Source organism: Rhincodon typus, chromosome 13, assembly GCF_021869965.1.
Source record: "Rhincodon typus isolate 14 chromosome 13, sRhiTyp1.1, whole genome shotgun sequence".
Taxonomy (NCBI): Eukaryota; Metazoa; Chordata; class Chondrichthyes; order Orectolobiformes; family Rhincodontidae; genus Rhincodon; species Rhincodon typus.
Window position 1 is genome coordinate 30,662,112 of NC_063344.1, and position 19,692 is coordinate 30,681,803.

Genomic DNA, 19,692 nt, shown 5'->3' on the forward strand with positions numbered 1-19,692 from the left:
ACCACTTTATGGTATGATTTCCTGTTTTTCTTAGCCACATTTCTTTTCTCTCACAGCTAGAACACTTAGGACCCATGATAGATAGAGATGTCACTGAGGTAGGCAACAGTCAAAATAAGCTGAGCAAACATGAACTTGCCCAGGAATGCTGAATTTAGGCACTCACTTATCCTTCCATGCTTTTAAGGAGTGGGGAAAGAGCTGCATTATTGGGAATCAGGTACGCGCTATTAGAACGATGGGTAGTTAGAGTGGCACAGTGGTTAGCACTGCTGCCTCACAGCACCAGGGACCCGGGTTTGATTCCAGCCTCAGGTGACTGTCTGTGTGGAGTTTGCACAATCTCCTTGTGTCTGCATGGGTTTCCTTCAGGTGCTCCGGTTTCTTCCCACAGTCCAAAGATGTGCAGGTTAGGTGGATTGGCCAAGGTAAATTGCCCATAGTGTCCAGGGATTAGCCATGGGAAAAATGCAGGGTTACAGGGATAGGGTAGGGGTGTGGGTGAGATGCTGTTGGAGGGGTGATGTGGACTCAAATCGGTCAAATGGCTTGCTCCCACACTGTAGCGATTCTATAATTCTACAGTAAAAACCATGTTATGGTAAAACCACGTTGATCCAAACTGTGTTAATCAAAGACTATATGTATCCAGAAAATGAGAGGATACCCAATCGTAACAAAGGGTATTCTGAAAAATGGGGCAACGATAGCCTTGTTCTTCTGTTTATAGTGACTATTTTTTGCTGAAGTATATACAGTTGCATAGCAATACACAATACACACGCTTCATTAATGGATTGCACCAAGGCAAAGTATTGGATTCTTGTGATATTTCCTTCAGGTTCCCAATACTCTCCATTACAGAGATAGTCTTCAGTATCACTGGCAATGCAGCCAGTTGAATTTTCCTACATGTGTTTACTGACCAGGTGATACACCTCAATTGCAGGCTTCCTTGTAAACCCAAGTTTCTGCCAGGATGAAATAACTGATTCTGTTCCAGCAAGATTTCTGCCCAGGATAGGAATAGTGCAGGTAATTTACATTCAATACTCTGCATCCTTGGGCTGTCTCTCCTCCTCTTCTATCTCATCACTCCTTTGCAATGTAATTATCAAACCTATATACTTGTCATTTTTCTCAGTGCTTCAAGATCTTTCAAAACTGTCATCCATGAACATACTCCTAAGCTATTTGTAGATTTTGAAAGGTGTTGATATACAGAGAGTCATTGTGCCCATATGCACAAAATAATTTAAGATGGCAGGCAGAGTTACTTGGATTTATAACAGAGGAATAGAATATAAAAAAAAGATCAGGCTAGAACTGAATAAGTCATTGGTCAGGCCTCCACTGGATACTGTGGACAATGATGGAAAAGACATCAGAGTGCAGAAAATTTATCATTCTAAAGGGTATGAAGGAGGCATGTAAAGAAAGTTACAAGGGATGAAAAGGTTTACTTTGAGATTGCAAAAATTAGGGATATTTTGGTTGAATTAGGAGTGATATTGTTATGATCCCAGCTAATATTATTACTTAAATCTGGCATGACAGATCATATTTTGTCTTTTTGTTTTAACAAGGCAGCCTTTTACTGAAATACAACATGCAATATTGCAGATTCAGGTTTAAAAATAAAACAGAAGGTTATTACACAAAAGCAATGAAGATAAAATATATATTAACAGTTTATTTTATTCTAACACAAATTTGAAGATTTTGAAATACACGATGAAATCCTGTTAATCCCACAGTACTCCTTTTCAGTACCAGAGAGTTCCCATCTTTTTCACTCTTGTACAGCTTAATTTAATTGCAGCTTCAATTCCCCACCTTGAGAATCTGATGGACTCTTCCTGGAGCCTTCATACAATTGAATCTAGATTTTCTCAGCTTCAAATAATCCTTCTGCTTTTGACCAAGCACTTCTGGTCTGGAGATTGTGAACTAAATTCTACACTGAGGTAACTAATTTCCTAACAGTCCTAAAGTACCTCCCTTTCACAGGAACAATTGTTATGCACACCCAGCTTCAGCCAACAATGCCGTAAATTGAAACCCAAATGATTTTTTAAGCTTTACCCCCAAAACATTTTCAGAATCTGTTACTTGAAAGTCTAATGCACTATACTATTTAATTTATTCACCAATAAACTCTCCCAATATAAACAAATTCCTGTTAGCCTCTTTGAATGATATCTCTCAGACTGTTTTAAAAAGAAATCACCATGGCTACAAAATATCTGCAAGGTAATCATTAAAGACCTTCACTCACTTAGAAACTACATATGCCACTTGTCCAAAATTCAAAAATCCAAAATACATGATAGCAGAATGTATACAAATCACACATTTGAAATTCTGTGACATTCTGAAGTCCAAACGATGGGTAGTTTTTTTCTCCCCCAAGAGTAGTCTGGGAAAAGCCTCCCCCTGGCGAGTAAGTCACAGATTTGAAATTTTGACACAAGTTAATAAGAGGAGATGATGAGAATTCTTTCACTCATTTTCAGGATCCGGAAAGTATTTCTTGGAAAGGCAATGGAAATGAATTCCAGAAGTAATTTTAGAGGAATTGGACAGATACTAAAGAACTAGATCCTGGTGTGATTTACTTTTGTGATTCTATAAAGCACAGAGAGGAAATCCTCACTGGTATAAATCCTTCAGCTGGATGAACCCAAGACATTAACAGCAGCCTCATTCAGGATTCTAAAATTGCCAATGATCAACCAGCGACAATGAAATAAATCAGAATTTCTTGTTCGGTGAGGTCATGTTTTTGAAGGTCCTTCGATTATTGAAGGAAGAAAAAACCAAGGGTAGCAACATCACAAGTGACTAAATCAGTAAAGCTTAGTTATGATAATAATAATCTTGCTCCAAGAGCTTATACAAATCGAAGGATCAAACTGAAGGTGTTACAGCTATGCCTTTATGTTTCGCCGTTAATCCAACTTGTTCAATAAAACGAAAAAAAAAAATCTGCATATTTAGATCTATGTTATACTTTATCTGAGCCAGCGGTGCAGCCAAAACAGTGTGTCTCAGCCTCCCTAGGTCAAATAAATAAGAGTTAGAGGCTGGAAGAGCATCCAGCTATCCACAAAACCAACTAAAATCCATATAAATGAAAATGGTACTTCAAGCAACAAAAAAGGATCTCCGCCCTAACCCTCTGAGCAAGGACAAGAATTACCAACCATCAGACAAGAATGACTAAAGAAGACAGCCTAGAAGGCAGATGAGAGAATGACTAAGCTCAAATTACTAAATTTAATATTGGTAATCTGACATGGAAAAAAGTAACTGACCCAATGAGGAGTAAAGGAAGACAAATCAAGAGTCTCCAGGAAATAAGGTGAAATGGCAACAAACCATGAGGAGGTTGGTAGTGGTCATAAACATTACTACCATAAACAGGGTGGAAGAAGAAATGGTGTTGGATTACAAGGCGAGGAGATGCTGGCAATGGACAGAATCACTGACAGATGTTTGCCAACGATTTCATAATGTTCAGTGTTTGAGAAACTCCTCAGATCTAAAGCAGTCCATGTTCAGATACAAGATCTGGACAATATCCAGGCCTGGGCTGACAAGTGGTAAATAACATTTGCGCCACACAAATGCCAGGCTGTGACGATCACCACTAAGCGATAATCTAACCAATGCCCTTTGACTTTCAATGTTGTTATCATCCATAAATCCCTCACTATCAACATCCTGGGGTTACCATTGACCAGAAACTCAACTGGACTCACCACATAAACACTGACTACAACACCAGATCAGAGACTGGAAATACTGCAACGAGTAATTCATCTCGTCACTCCCCAAAGCCTGTCCGTCATCTGCAAAGGCAAACGTCAGGAGTGTGATGGAATACACCCACTTGCCTGGTTGAGTGCAGCTCCAACAACACTCAGGAAGCTTGATCCTATCCAGGAAAAAGCAGCCCGCTTGATTGGCACCACGTCCACAAGCATCCACTCCCTGAACCACTGATGCTCAGTTGCAGCCGTGTGTACTATCTACAAGAACTGCAGAAATTCACTAAAGATCCTTAGATGGCACTTTCTAAAATCACAACCACTTCAATCTGGAAGGACAAGGACAATGGATACATTGTAATACCATGACCTGCAAGTTCCTCTCCAAGCCGCTCACTACCCGGACTTTGAAATATAAATCGCCATTCCTTCAATGTCGCTTGGTCATGATCCTGGAATTCCTCTCTAATGGCATTGTGGGTCAACCTACAGCAGGTGGACTGCAGTGATCCAAGAAGACAACATCACCATCACCTTCTCAAGGGCAGCTAGGGACAGGCAATAAACACTGGCCCAGCCAGCAATGCCCACGTCCCACAAGTCAATAACAAAATAAAGTAACAATTAATTAAGTGAAAATGAAAACAGTCAAGGTTCAAAGAAGATAAAGAACAGTACAAAAATTAAAAGGAAATTAAAGCAAGTTGTTACTAAGAGAAAGATTCCAAGCCTTGGAAGAAACATGGAAGCATGGATACCAAAAAGAGACAAAATATTCAAAACTGCAGCTGCTGGAAACAAGTTAACAAAAGATGTGGGAAGCTTACATACAATCCAGGATGGAAGTGAGTAACCATTGTCTAAGAGGATGAAATCAAGGAGATGGGAGGGTCAATACTCTAATTCTGAATTTCAGGTACATAAAGCTGCAGAATTCGAAGTTCAAAAGACAATGCTATGTAAACAATAGCTCTAGTTAACAGCTGATTGCATCAACACAAATAATCCACCTATAAAATGATCAATTTCAATTAGTTAAGACAAGACAAAGGCACCTCCAAAATAATTACCGCTCCATCAAACAAGACTGAATCAGTTAGTTCAGAGATAGTAGGAACTGCAGATGCTGGAGAATCTGAGATAACAAGGTGTAGAGCTGGATGAACACAGCAGGCCAAGCAGCATCAGAGGAGCAGGAAGGCTGACGTTTCGGGCCTACACCCTCCTTCAGAAAGGCCCAAAACATCAGCCTTCCTGCTCCTCTGCTGCTTGGCCTGCTGTGTTCATCCAGCTCTACACCTTGTTATCTCAGATTCTCCAGCATCTGCAGTTCCTACTATCTCTAGAATAATGTGTGCAGTTTTGATTAGCTTACTTAAAGGACAAAATTTTATAGGGAATATTTCAGAGAAGATTTGCTAGGCTGATCCTAGGTTGAGGTGTTTGCCTTACAAGGAAGAGTGGGAAAGATTGGACCTATACATGTTGTAATTTAGAAGAATAAGAAATTATCTTGATCAGAATCTTATAGGAGTTTGAGCGATAGAGGTCCGTCTCCATGTCGAGATCTCTCATTCTGGCTTTTATGTTTTTGACGTGGTTCTTGCTAGATAGTCGAGATGCCGTTTAACTGGGATTAACACTTGGTAAACACCTTGTTAATCCCACAAACAGCCTCATTAATATTTAGACTCCTATTTTACCAAACTCGCTAAACAAGCTTGACATTAGGAAGCTGAGCAGGTACCTGGCGAATTCAACTCTCCCCTTATTCTGAATGACCTCCATGTTGGAAACCAGGTACTAACATCTCAGGGCATGCTCTGTGGGCACCAGTACCAAGTGCCCCACATCCATGGACATTGGCATTTGCCAAACACCAGCTTCTAAGAGCTCTAAAGACACATCTGTGATCTACATACAGGACTTTCAATGCTGTATCTTGGTCTGCACTGGTAACTGTCACTGGAATTTTTTTTATTGCAAGGATATACTTTATTCATAGAAGGAAATCTTTATGTACATACATAGTTAATGTAGTCAATCTGATCTATACTATTATTACTTGCAAAGAATGAAACAAACATTGGGATTCGGCTTTCTCTATATTTACAATTAAACTCTTGGCTTTTAGCTGAGGCCTCTGGGAAGGTCCGATTACATGGATGGACCCCCCGATATGGATTGGCAGGAGGACCTTACACGGTGGTCTTTCCCCACTGCGCCTCGGCTTTAGCGTGTCTCTCAGCACGTAGTCCTGGACCTCGGAATGTGCCAGGCTGCAACACTCAGTCGGGGTCAACTCTTTCAACTGGAACACCAGCAAATTTCAGGCAAACCAAAGCACATCTTTCACTGTGTTGATGGTCCTCCAGGCACAGCTAATGTTTGTCTCTGTGTGCGTCCCAGGAAACAGACCGTAGAGCACAGAGTCCTGCGTCACAGAGCTACTCAGGACAAATCTCGACGAAAACCACTGCATTTCTCTTCAGACTTCCTTTGCATAGGCACATCCCAGAAGGAGGTGTGAGACAGTCTCGTCCCCTCCACAGCCACTTCTAGGGCAGTGTGCAGTGGTGCAGAGAGTCCGGGCATGCATGAAGGATCTCACCGGCAGAGCCCTCCCCACCATCAGCCAAGCAATGTCCTGGTGCTTGTTAGAAAGTTCTGGTGATGAGGCATTCTGCCAAATGACTTTGACAGTCTGCACAAGGAACGACTCGACAAGATCTGCCTTTCCTTTTCCCGAAGGGCCTCGAGGATGCTACGTGCCGACTACTGCCTGACGGACTTGTGGTCAAAGGTATTTTTCTTCACAAATTTCTCCACAAGGGACAGGTGATACAAGGTGGTCCAACTACTTGGAGCGTTCTGTGGCAACGAGACCAAGCCTATCCTTAGCAACAGTGGGGACAGGTAGGACCTCAGTAAGTAGTGACACTTGGTGTTTGCACACTGAGGCTGTATGCACAGCTTGATGCAGCCACACATAAACATGGCCATCAGGGTGAGGGTAGCATTGGGTATGTTTCTCCCCCACTTTGTCCAGTTCTTTATACATAATGTTCCTTCGAATTCGGTCCATCTTCTACCTCCAAATATAACTGTCGCTGCAATACTAAAGCAAGGGCCCTGTGTCCTCAGGGACATTCACCCAGATCTTGAACTAGACCCGACTGCATCTCTGGACTTTTCATTTGCTGTCATGGTGTTCTGTCTCTGAAATTACCTGGATAACTTTACAGAATTCCTGCCTTGTGTTACCTTGCTTTGCCTATTTGCACTTTTCCCTCTCAGTCAGAGATACCAGGTTCATCTAATTACTGCAGAAGCTCAACTGGTTGGGCAGCATCTGTAGGGAAAAGCAGAGTTAACATTTCGAGTCCAATGACTCTTCTTCAGAACAAATAGCAGATAGGAAGGTACAGTATTTATGATCAAGATGGGGTTGGGGTGTGTGGGGGGAGATCTAAGTGGATAAGTGGAGATGGTGCCTGAAATAATTCAGAGGCTGGTATCCAGTCACCAAGTCACCCTTTATTTACATGTGGAGAGTTCTTCACACTGGTCCAGCTCCCTCAGAACCAGCTCTGAGTGAACAGAACCTCTAGCGCTCTTGTTCTTATCTGTCAGCCAGGGATCCCTGACTGGGGCTGTTAATCTGGTCCAATCAGGGAACTCATACTTTGAGGTCCACCTGGCTGACCTCAATACAATTATTACAGAGTGCAGAAAGTGAGAGATATGAAAGGGTAGCCAAACAATGGAATGGTTGCTAGTAAACCCAGACAGCGAGGAGCTGAAAAAGTCATAGAGAGCTAAGAATAGGAGAGAATATTTTGGCTGTGCTGAAAGCAACCCATATCATTGACAAGTTTAGTGTTTGGGAGTGGGGTTTGTTTCAGATCTTCTATCACTTATATAATTGCTGCTGTTCACTGCTGTTTAGTGAAGACACCAAAGTAAGGAACGTTGTCATGGTTGTCAGCAGGTTTGAGTCCAGACAAGAGGCATGTCCTTTACTCCGGTCCCTGGCACCGTAAGTCAAAGACAGCGTCTGATACCAGTCCATATCCTGTGTAGGGTCAGAGTCGGGATCCTCCCTTCATAAAGGATGAGGAACTGAATGTTGGCAGTTCACCACCTGGCTTGACTCTTTCTGCCCTGTTGTGGACTTGATTTGCCTTGAATAAGAGAGAGGCGGTATTATGAGAGATGAAAGTGGGTGGCACAGCTGTTACATTTCTTGTAGGTGGGGAGGTGTCTTGACTAAGTGAGTAGGCAGCACAGAGGGCATGCAGGGTGAGTGGTGTCAGGAGTTAATTTGGGTGAAAATGAGTGAAGGGAGGATGGTGCTGGCAGTCGTGAGAGTGGTGGAGCATGGGCCTTGGTGTGAGATAGGTATAGCAGAGATAGAGTGAGGGTGAAGTATCAGAGAGAAGATATGGTACTTATATTGGTAATGTGGAGGACATTTGGCCATCTTCCTACATAGCTGTGCATTCCTCCAGATTATTGATACTGCTTTAACCTAATGTGAACCTAATGTGAACCTCATACCTGGCTGGCATGGTCTAGTGCTTTGGACTTCACTGCTGGTCCTGGGGAAGAGGAAATCCCACGTTGGCACCTCCCCACCCCTCTTGATTCAGCACCATCTTCAGGACCTGGTGTTTGTGGATATCCGTTGAGTGCTACATTGTTCCAGGATCAATATGTGGTAAGATGGGGTGGAAATTGAGTTTTTTGGATGCTGTGGAGTGTGGGAGGTATTTAATGAGGTGATTGGTAAGGTATGGCAAGAGAACTATCTGGGCCTAGTGGCAACAAACCTCCTTTTAAAAAAAATCTCGATTCAACTCAAACTTAATCCAAAAATTGTAAGACTCAGCTCTGTATTGAATATTATAACATTCTGGAGCATGACTGGATAAATGCCTAACAGATTTTTCTCCAAATGGATGAATCCAGAACTACCAGGAGGCAGTTTCAGAATAAGAGGTCACCCTTTTAAGATGGAGATGAGGAGGAATTTCTTCTTTCAGACAGCCATTAGTCTTTGGAGCTATCTTTGTTCTCTCTGCAATAAGGAGTGGAGGCAAGGTCATTTACTTTGTACAAGACTGAGTTAGACCTATTTTTGACTGCCAATTGAATTGAGAGATAGGGGGGACCGTTAGGAAAATGTATTGAGGCCACAATCAGATCAACCATGGTGGAGCATGCTTGAGGGTTCAAGTGGCCTACTCCTGTCCCTATTAATTTATTACGTTCTTATATTGTAAACTATAGCCGCAACTTGTCACTTATTATCATGCTGTATGCATCCTGTTTAATAGACAAATGTACTTAGAGTTCAGGCATGGGAGGTAAGTGAATGGACTGGAATGGATTCTTTGATGTGACAGTCAAGTATTCACTTATACCATAGGGTGGACATTTATGATAACATTTTATGATAGACATGATTACCTCTATGCAGCAGTAGTCTAATGGTCCTGAATTGATGGCTTTAGTCAGCATAATGGTATGACTGGTTAGATCTGGGAAGGTGGTAGCTTCAATGAAGATGAAAACAATTGTACATGATGGATATAAAGAAATGTGCAAGGTCGTGTATACTTTTTATCCAATTGCTTCCCTTAATAGATAGTGCTTTGGGTAGAATTACTCAAAATATCACATAAGGTAATATTTTCTTTGATAAATCTGTACTGATCATGATATTTATACTGAACTGATCTCACCAGCATTGTTACAAATGAATGACCATGCATGTACATAGATCTGTACATTTGCATGTATATATTTCTTGTTCTGTGGAAATATTTATATTGTTTACAAAATAATCTGAAATTGTTTGACAGGTGTTAAAGGTTCTACTGACTCTTTATTAATAAAATGGATGGCTAAAATGGTAAAGTAAAACTCCCTTGTGCACTTCACAAGTCAAGTGAATAACTTAGAGATAAAATATTGAGCTTTCGTTTTCAACTTAAACTGATGCAGTAGCGAGCACTGAAGAAAGAATGTTCATGAAATCTCCTATATGTGCTATTGCGTTTTGATATTTCACCATAAGAAGGAATATTCTTTTTCTGAAAATCTCTGCCTCCTCAGAACCATCACATGTGAATGATTTCAGACGTGCCAACTTTTGGTATTAAAAGTAAAACTTGATATTGTTTATTGTACAATAAAAAATTAAAAGCAAATTAAATAAACTATTCCGTCTTCTGAAGTGATTTGCTTTAGAGGTGGGGCGCAAACTAAACTTATGTATATGTTATTACTGATAAAGTATTGACAGTGTTATTCACTTGGAAGATTCAGTATTGAGTGCTAATAGATTATTCTCTATTTTTGCAGGTAAATGTTGAAGACACTATTGAAATGTTACCGAAATCAAGACGCGCACTTACAATCCAGGAGATTGCTGCACTTGCAAGATCATCTTTGCATGGTTTGTGTGCATTCCTAATAAATAAGGATGATTATTTGCATAAACTCACCTTTTTGGAGTTGAATATCTAAAATTTAAATTCACTAAAGTATGAATGTTTGGACAAATATAAGTGAACATCCTAAATAATTTGTACGTGCACTACACCTCATGTAAAATATGTTCCCAGTGATTATAGAAATACACAAAAGGATGGTGTGGGTCTACAGCAAGGAAACAAGGAGAGATGTAGACTGTAGTGGTTGTCTCCATCAACTGCAGTAATTAGACTTTGGAATTGAATGCAAATTCATACTACATCTTCAAGACATCTAGACATTTCTTCTGACACTCTGGCCAAATAGAGATATCTGATATTCCAACAAAATGTCAAACTAGCTATGGTATTATGAATATGCTATTATAATATTCAGGTCATTTACTAATCATTAGCTTACCATGACAACTACAAAGGATTGTAATTAAAAAGAAAACATACATTTAGACATGCAGTGAACATACTTTAACCTGTGAAAACTACTTTGACACACCATTAAAAGAAAGTAAATCTAGGCCCGAAACATCAGCTTTCCTGCTGCTTGGCCTGCTGTGTTCATCCAGCTCTACACCTTGTTATCTCAGATTCTCCAGTATCTGCAGTTCCTACTATCTCTGAAATCTATCAATTGTCAGGTTAATTTTCCCTAGTTCCAGAAAATAATTTTTAATTGACTTCAGGAATAACGTGAACAACAAAAAATAGAAAGCTTTTGGGTGGGCAAGATCCATTTGGCCTCTGAATCATAATCCATTTAGATGCAAAGTGGCTATCAATGTCACTTATCCATCCATTAATCAAACTTCAAAAAAATGTATTTAACCAGAGAAAGAAATTACTCATTTCGGGCAATTTTGTTTTGATGTCTGAAAAGATCAGGTGAAAAGCAATTCTCCTCAAAATGACCTCAGCAATATGCAGATAAAACCAGATTACATGGCCTATGAGAGAGGCAGCATTTACAGACAGCAGCAGTAAACTATGTATTACCATTAATAAGTATGGACTAAAATTAGTAAAGTTGAGTGTTACAGGCACAGATTGATTGCAGGAATATGATGTTGTGGCGATAATGGAAATCTGGCTTAAGGAGGGGCAGATATGAGTGTTAAATATCCTGGTTAAAAGGTGTTCAGAAAAAGTATAGAAAGAGAGGGGGCAATGTCTTTGGCATTGAGTACTGGACAAAGAGGATGTTTCAGACGGTTCAGGGATGAAATTGATTTCGTTCAAATTAAGGAATAAGGATGGTGCCATTACATTGCTCTGCATAACATTTCAAACCCCCGGTACTGGGAAGGATATAGAGAAATTAATCTGCAAAGAAATTACAGAGAGGTGTAAACATCATTGTGTAGTTATAATGGGGGACTTTAATTAACCACTCATAAACTGAGGTAGCAGTATGTACGGTGCAGTGAGGGACAAGCATTCCTAGAACGTGTTTGAGAATTTTGTATGGCAGTAAGAATCCAATCTTAAAGGAAAGGAGGCACCTAGTTCTTGGGAATGAGGTGGACCAAGTGAATAAACTGACAATGGAGTAACATTTAGGGGGCAGTGACTATTGTATTTTAAGGTTTAGGATGATACAGGAAAATGACATTGGTCAATCCAGAGTAACAATATTCAACCAGTGGAGAGTCGATTTTCAATTGGTCGAGGACAGAGCTAGGCCAGAGAAACTGAAACTGAAGGTTATCAGGAAAATCAGTTGAGCACAAAGAGGAGATGTGTTGGGCACAGTCAAGATATGTTCCCTGAAAAGGGAAAGGCACAGCGAACAAATCCAGAGCTCCCTGAATGACAATGGAGATAGAAATTGAGTAAAATAAGTAAAAATGCATTCATGAGAGGTGGCACATAGTAAACACTATTAAGAACCACGCTGAATACAGAGGTTCAGAACAGAGGTGAAAAAAGTAAATTTGGGAAGCAAAGAAGGATTATGAAAAGAGACTGGCAGCTAATATAAAGGAAAATCCTAGATTTCTTTAAGAACATTGAGAGTAAAAGAATGGTAAAAGGAGGACTAGGATTGACTAAGGACTCAAAAGGGAATTCACACGCATAAACAAAAGGCATGGCTGAGGTGTTAAATGAATACTTTGCATCTCTCTTTATCTGTGAGGCAGATGGTGCTCAGGCAATGGTGACTGAGGAAACCCAGTCACAAGGGCTTGAAATTGATAAGGAGGAGGTAGTAGATAAACATTTGGTACTTAAAGTTGTAAAGACACCAAGGACAGAATGAGATGCATCCAAGAATATCCCCTCGTTTGAGAAAGCTTGTAAAGATATGCTCAGCAAATACAGACTGGTCAGTTTTAAATTTGATGGTGGGGAAACTTCTAGAAACAATTCATAGAATCCCTACAGTGTGGAAACAGGCCATTCGGCCCATCCTCCTCCAAAGAGCATCCCACCCAGACCCACCCCCTGCCCTATCCCTGCATTTTCCACCATAGACATCATGGGCAATTTAGCATGGTCAATACACCTAACCTGCACATCTTTGGACTGTGGAAGGAAACCCACGCAGGCACAGGGAGAACATGCAAACTGCACACAGACAGTTGCCTGACGCTGGAATTGAACCTGGGTCCCTGACACTGTGAGGCAGCAGTGCTAAACACTGAGCCACTGGGATAGAATTAATAGTCACATTAAAAAATGTGTTGATCGGAAGAGTCAGCATGGATTTAAGGGAAAATCATGTTTAATTAAACTGCTGGAGTTTTTTTTGAGGTAGTATAAGAGAGGGAAAGGCCATTTAATGTGGTGTACATGAATTTCTGAAAGGCATTCATTTTTTGTGTCATACAACAAACTTGTGAGGAAATTTACAGGCCATGGGATTAGAAGGATAGTCACAATATAGATACACTGTTACTTGTGAAATAGCAAACAGTGTGATGGTTAATGGGTATTTTTCAGGCTGGAAAAAGGCTTGTAGTGGAGTTCCCCGGGGTTGATATTGAAACCGTTGCCTTTTCTGATGTATCTAAATGATCTAGATCTTGATGTTCAGGGGACAATTTCAAAGTTTGTAGATAACACAAAACTTGGGAGAATTGTAAACTTTGGGGAGGACGCTTGATGGAGTGGGTAGATAGATAGTAAACCAAATTCAATGCAGAGAAGTAGAAGTGATAGATTTTGCTACAAAGGAAATGGACAGACAGAATTCTTCATTTTATACTATTATAAAAGGTGCGCAGAAGCGAGAAACCTCGATGTATGTGTACATAACTCATTAAATGAGTAAGTAAAGGCACAGAAAGCTATTAATAAAGCATACAGCATTCCAGGTTTCATTAATAGGTGTAGAATACAAGAATAGGGAAGTTATGACGAACTTTTTTAAAAAAAAAAAAAACAACACTGGTTAGACCTCAGCAGGAATATCATGTGCAGTTCTGGACTCCACTCTACAGGAAGGTCGTGAAGCTATTGGAGAGAGTGCGGAAAGTGTTTACAAGAATGATTCCAGGGATAAGATCCTTCAGTTTTGAAGAAAAGACTGGAGAAGTTGGGACAGATTCCTAGGTGAGAAGAAGGCTGAGAGGAGATTTGATAGAAGTTTACAAAATCATGAGGGTTGTGGACAAAGTAAATAGGAAGAAACTTCTTGCTTGTAAATGGATTAACAAAGGGCACAGTTTTAAACTGTTTTTGCAAAGAAAGCAAAGGTGAGGTGAGAGAAACCTCTTTTCATACAGCAAGTATTACAGGTCTGGAATGCATTGACTGGAAGTGTGGTGGAAGAAGTAGAAAGTATTTAGATAATTATTTAAACAGAAACAATGTGTAGCATTAAAGGGAACAGGCAGGAGCTCAACACTGTTCAAATGCTCAGAGAGCTGGTGTAGACTAAGGGTTGAATAGCTTCCTTCTGCAACATAATATTTGTGATGCTGTGAAATTGCTTTGTGTTCTGAATAATGTACCTCTAACCTGTTATGTAAATAACACCTAAACCCAACAATTCTGAATGTTAAACATTTAGTTGAGGGCTAGGTGCTTAAGTAGCATTCTGTTGTTATAATCTTTATAGGGTATTACCACCTGCTGTATTCATGTATTATTTTATATGTTTAGGCTTTAGACATAAAAGGCACATTGAGCAATGTTCTACAGCCTTCTGTTTATGGTGAAGCCAAGATTAAGGAAGCTCAGCTGGGTCTTTGGCTTTCCCTATGGCTTAGAACAGCATCTGTTGCATTGTGGTCCTGATTTGGAAATTGGCGTCACTTGCTTATTATGATGCTTCCTAACGTCTCTGTGTACATGACACAGTTCACCCAACGACAGTATTTGAGCATTTAAATTACCAACAAAATTTTAAGTTTTTAACAAATTTTTCAAACAGGAAGTAAAAGCCAACTCAAAGAAGAAAGACATACAATGCCCTTCACAATCACACAATATCCCAAAGGATTTTACTATGCAATTATTGACATACCTTTGAAGTTTAATTATTGTAAGAATCCATTCACTAAAGTGAGGGAATAATGATGTGTTGGTCACTGCACCATTCTTACACACATCAGCTTCAAATATAACTCAGGAATGTGTATACTTTTAAAATTCGTTTGATTTTACTTTACCCTAATAGTTTAGGTTTGACTTTTTTATTCATTCATGGTATGTGGGTGTCACTGGCTGGATCAACATTTTTCACCCGACTCTAGTTGCTCTGGAGAAGGTGGTGGTGAGCTGCCTTCTTGAACCATTGCTGTGCATTTTTTAAAGGTAGACCCACACTGCCATTAGGAAGGGAGTTCTAGAATCTCAACCCTGCGGCACTGAAAGAATGATGAAATATTTACAGGTTTGGATGGTGAGTAACTAGGAATAGAACTTCCAGCAGATGGCATTCCCAGGTACCTGCTGGTCATGAGTTTGGAAGGTACTGTCTTAGGAGCCTTGGAAGTTCTTTAGTGGACTGTGTTACTGAAACAATTTTTTCAGTGAATTTGTTGATTTGTTCAAAATTATTTTATTTTCTACACATCCCTCCTTTTCAACCAATTTTCTTTCTTTTCCTCAGGTTTCTCCCAGGTTGTAAAAGACCATGTAACTAAACCTACTGCCATGGCTCAGGGTCGAGTTGCTCACCTCATAGAATGGAAGGGCTGGTGTAAGCCTATGGAATCTCCAATGACTCTGGAGATTGATTTCAATTCCTACTCAGACTTAAGTGAAGGTGAACAGGAAGCAAGATTTGCAGCAGGTAGATCAAATTTTAAATTTAGCTATTACATGTGTATATAATTTATTCAGCTAACTGACCCATAAAAGACATTTTTAAAAAAAAAAAAACTGCTTGATCATTTGTAGTATGGTTGTGAATGTCATGTATTTGATAAGTACTGTGAATGAAAATTCTGTTGTCAACGTGTATCGAGCACTGATCTTATATACTGGTAAAAAGATAAATAAGGAGACAAGTCATATGCACGATGTGAGAACTTTATAAGCAGTGGTAAGGCCTAGAATAATTTAGGTGAATTATCACAATTGGTTCAGTCATTTTAATGCCAGTTTAGAAATTTTCTTTTCATGTGCAGTAATTGGTCTTAAATTTGTCATCCTTCTGAATTTTCCATTTTTCTGACGACACCAGCTGACCTTTTTTGAAATAACTTGAACATCCAGGTTGGATCTTAATTTAATTCAAAATAATGCATTTTAAACAATGCAGCAATTGCTCAGTACTGCACTGAAGTATCAGCCTAAACTCTGGTGCTCTTTATCAATAACGATTTTTTTTTTCATTTGTGCGGCACAAGTCAACTTTCATTTGGAAAGTTGCTATGAATACAATGCAAAATAATCCCCTAAAATACCTCTGTTCCCCACGACAATCTTAGAGTAATGGGTAGGTTTCTGGTACGAGGCTGATGTTTATTATTCCTTGAAGTGTTCTAGCTATAGTAACATTTGGTTAAACTGACTATGCTCCCTTCAAATTGAATGGACTAATAGTTGGGGCTGTACCAAAGAGAACAACCAAGGTGAAGCAGACAAAGAGTTTAACTGGGTATCAATTATAGTGGAATTAGTCAACCTTTATAGATCTCATCTTTCCTATTTTGCTCCAGTAGAAATAATTTTCAGCTGGGGAATCTTGTGCACTCTCTGGAGGCGAGTTTGGTAGCTGGAAGGATGAGGTCATGGTCTCCACCTCCACCATGATGCAACGGCCTTCCCACCTTGTAGCCACTTGAGGCCTTAGGTGGCTAATTAATGCCCACTTAAAGGCTTCATCCTGCCACTATTGGTATTAACCCAGTGGGGAGCTTGCAGGAAGTATGACAAGCAAACCCATGTGGATTACAGGCAGGTTTCTGAAGAGGCATCCCTCATTCAAAGGCACTCAGTGCCTGATTAAGAGATGCATCCATCTCCCCTGCAACCCCTAAGCCACTACTTTTTTCCTCTAGGATCCAGCTATGATCTTAGGTCTTGGTGGGTGTCATGCAGATAGCAGCCATCCGTTCCTTGTCCTGACTGACCAGTTGCTGTTCGTGGGTGTGATTTCCATTTTGGGTCCTTGATACTGGCTAAGGCCACTGCTGATTTGTCAAGGGCCTGATAGACATATGATGTGATGTGCCTTCTGGAAAAGAAGTGACACATGGTTCTTGCCAGTTCTTTAGCCAGCGGCCAAGCCTCTGGCTACCTCCACAAAATTTTGCCTAGTAATCCGACTATCATCATAACACTTTTTCCATGAAACTGGAGTCAACACAGTGCGGAGCTGGAGGAACACAGTAGGTCGGGCAGCATCAGAGGAGCAGGAAAGTTGACGTATTGGGTCGGGCCCCTTCATCAGAGCTGGTTTTTTTTTTTGTGGGCGCAAGGGAACGAATGTGAGTCCTTTTCTGTGGACTGACCATTCGCCCTCGTGAGGGGAAGGTCTGGGGGGGATGGTAAATACCCGGCAGGGTGTGGGGCTGGGGTTTGATTTAGAGCTGGAGCTGAGAGTTGGGGTGGAGACTATCTTGGGAGTAGGTGTGTGTATGGGGATGGTAACATATGTGGAAGCAGAAGTGACGTTATTGATTTCGGTGGCGGAAGCGACGTCGGCAGTGGACATGATGTCATTGGCGTCGGCAGCAGAAGTGACGTAGTGATGTCGTTGGTGGAAGTGACTTGGTTGACAGCATCAGGGGGAGCAGCCGAGGTGGCTGCATGGTTAATAGCGCTGGGCAAATTCAGAATTAGGTTGTGGATAGGGTTAGGGTCTAGTGTGGTGGAGGAGGTCTGTGTTTGGAGGTCAGCATGAGCAAGTTTGGTGTACTTATGGTCCTTGATGTCCGATAGGGCAGAGAAAAAGCGTTGGTTGACAGTGTAGAACTGGACTTCACCTGACAGTTTAGCTTGTGGATCAGGGCATTGCTCAGTGTAGCCCTCAATCATAAAGACAGAATAGCTAATCTGCGCTAAATAATCTGATTTCATCTCAGGCAGCAACTGCAGATTATACAAACAAAAACCAAAATTGCTGGAGAGCCATTCTGAGGAAGAGTCATTGGACCCGAAATGTTAACTGATTTCTCTTCACAGATGCTGCCAGACCTGCTGAGGTTTTCCAGCACTTTCTGTTTTTGCTTGAGTCTTAAATGTGTTGTTTTCAATAATTGTGGAGCTCGCTGATTCTTGTTGTCTACCTAATGCATAAAATACTTGGATCATTGAGAGTTTTTGGGATTTCTTTGAAATCAGACTTCGGTAGACATCAGCAATTTCAGAACAAAAGAAAAAATATTCAGATTTGTTTTCCAGCTTTTAAACACATCACAAATGGTCACTAGACTTTGAACTGAACGTTACATTGTTAAGGCAACCACATGAAATAGATTTTGTGTGTGCTTGGGTACAAAACCATTACCATCATAAGGAGGAATATAGAACTGACAGTTTATTTAGCAACAAACTACTTTTATGTTACATGATTTCTTTTTTATTACCTCATCACAAGTGAATAGAATTCTGTTTCTTGATATGCAATAAATTTAGTCATCTGATTAACTTGTTGTTCTCTTGTATATTGAAGACAGCCTGAACATCAGTTAAGTTTTCATGCAAACCCTACATGGTAGTATCAATTCAGAAAACCAGTTTATTGGGAAGATTTGTGTTAAACAATTATTGAGCATTAAAGATGAGGGTTAGTGCCTAGTAATGTTTCAGAGGAATGCCTAAATACCAATTATTTTTCCTTTACATTGATTATCATATTCTCAATGCCTGTAGCTTTTTGAACATACTGTAATTAATGCTGATAAATTAAATTTTGAATTTGAACACATTTTTTGGATTCAGTCAAATCCCTTTTGATGTGAAGCCCCATGAAACTCACTTCTTCCTTCTCTTGATATGTTCTGGCCAGATCTGGTGATGGATGGCTAAACCAAATATGCACCACTTCAGAATTGAAGGAGCAAAAATGGGGGTCACACCGGGGTAATGACCAGAATGGGAGAGAGTAAGGGTTTTGCTGGGGACAAGGGCATCAATTGTGAGGCGAGGGTAAATCTCCCTAACATCTCCTTTAGCCTTTTGGCTGCAGTAGATACAATTTCATCATAAGAATGGTTTCTCTTTTTTTTTCTGTAAATATTAATTTGGTATGGCAGATTTTTAAATATTGATAAATTTTTGAAGAAGACTTTAAAAGTATTTTTTAAACATGCTTTCCATTTTAGAACACTATAAATGTATTCAAATAATTCAGGACCAATACAGAGTTTTAAGTGAGACAACAAGGTGCAGGGCTGGATGAACACAGCAGGCCAAGCAGCATCATAGGAGCAGAAAGGCTGACGTTTCGGGCCTAGACCCTTCATCAGAAAAGGGGGAGGGGAAGGGGGGTTCCGAAATAAATAGGGAGAGAGTGGGAGGCGGATAGAAGAGGGATAGAGGAGAGGATAGGTGGAGAGGAAACAAACAGGTCGAAGAGGCGGGGATGGAGCCAGTAAAGGTGAGTGTAGGTGGGGAGTTAGGAAGGGGATAGGTCAGTCCAGGGAGGACGGACAGGTCAAGGGGGCGGGATGAGGTTGGTCGGTAGGAGATGGAGGTGCGGCTTGAGGTGGGAGGAGGGGATAGGTGGGAGGAAGAACAGGTTAGGGAGGCAGGGACGAGCTGGACTGGTTTTGGGACGCGGTAGGGGGAGGGGAGATTTTGAAACTTGTGAAATCCACATTGATACCATTGGGCTGCAGGGTTCCCAAGCGGAATATGAGTTGCTGTTCCTGCAACCTTCGGGTGGCATCGTTGTGGCACTGCAGGAGGCCCAGGATGGACATGTCGTCTGAGGAATGGGAGGGGGAGTTGAAATGGTTCGCGACCGGGAGGTGCAGTTGTTTGTTGCGAACCGAGCGTAAGTGTTCTGCAAAGCGGTCCCCGAG

General features: G+C 40.7%; 1 protein-coding gene across 1 annotated transcript in view; it reads left to right on the forward strand.

Moving 5' to 3' along the window:
* The window catches only part of fam131ab (family with sequence similarity 131 member Ab), a 68,246-nt gene that overhangs the window by 40,284 nt on the left and 8,270 nt on the right, over positions 1 to 19,692 (forward strand). Inside the window, exons 2-3 of the mRNA XM_048604787.1 lie at positions 10,143 to 10,236; positions 15,327 to 15,509. Coding sequence (XP_048460744.1) covers positions 10,167 to 10,236; positions 15,327 to 15,509 — 253 coding nt within the window. The 5' untranslated portion in view covers positions 10,143 to 10,166. The remainder of the gene's footprint in view (positions 1 to 10,142; positions 10,237 to 15,326; positions 15,510 to 19,692) is intronic.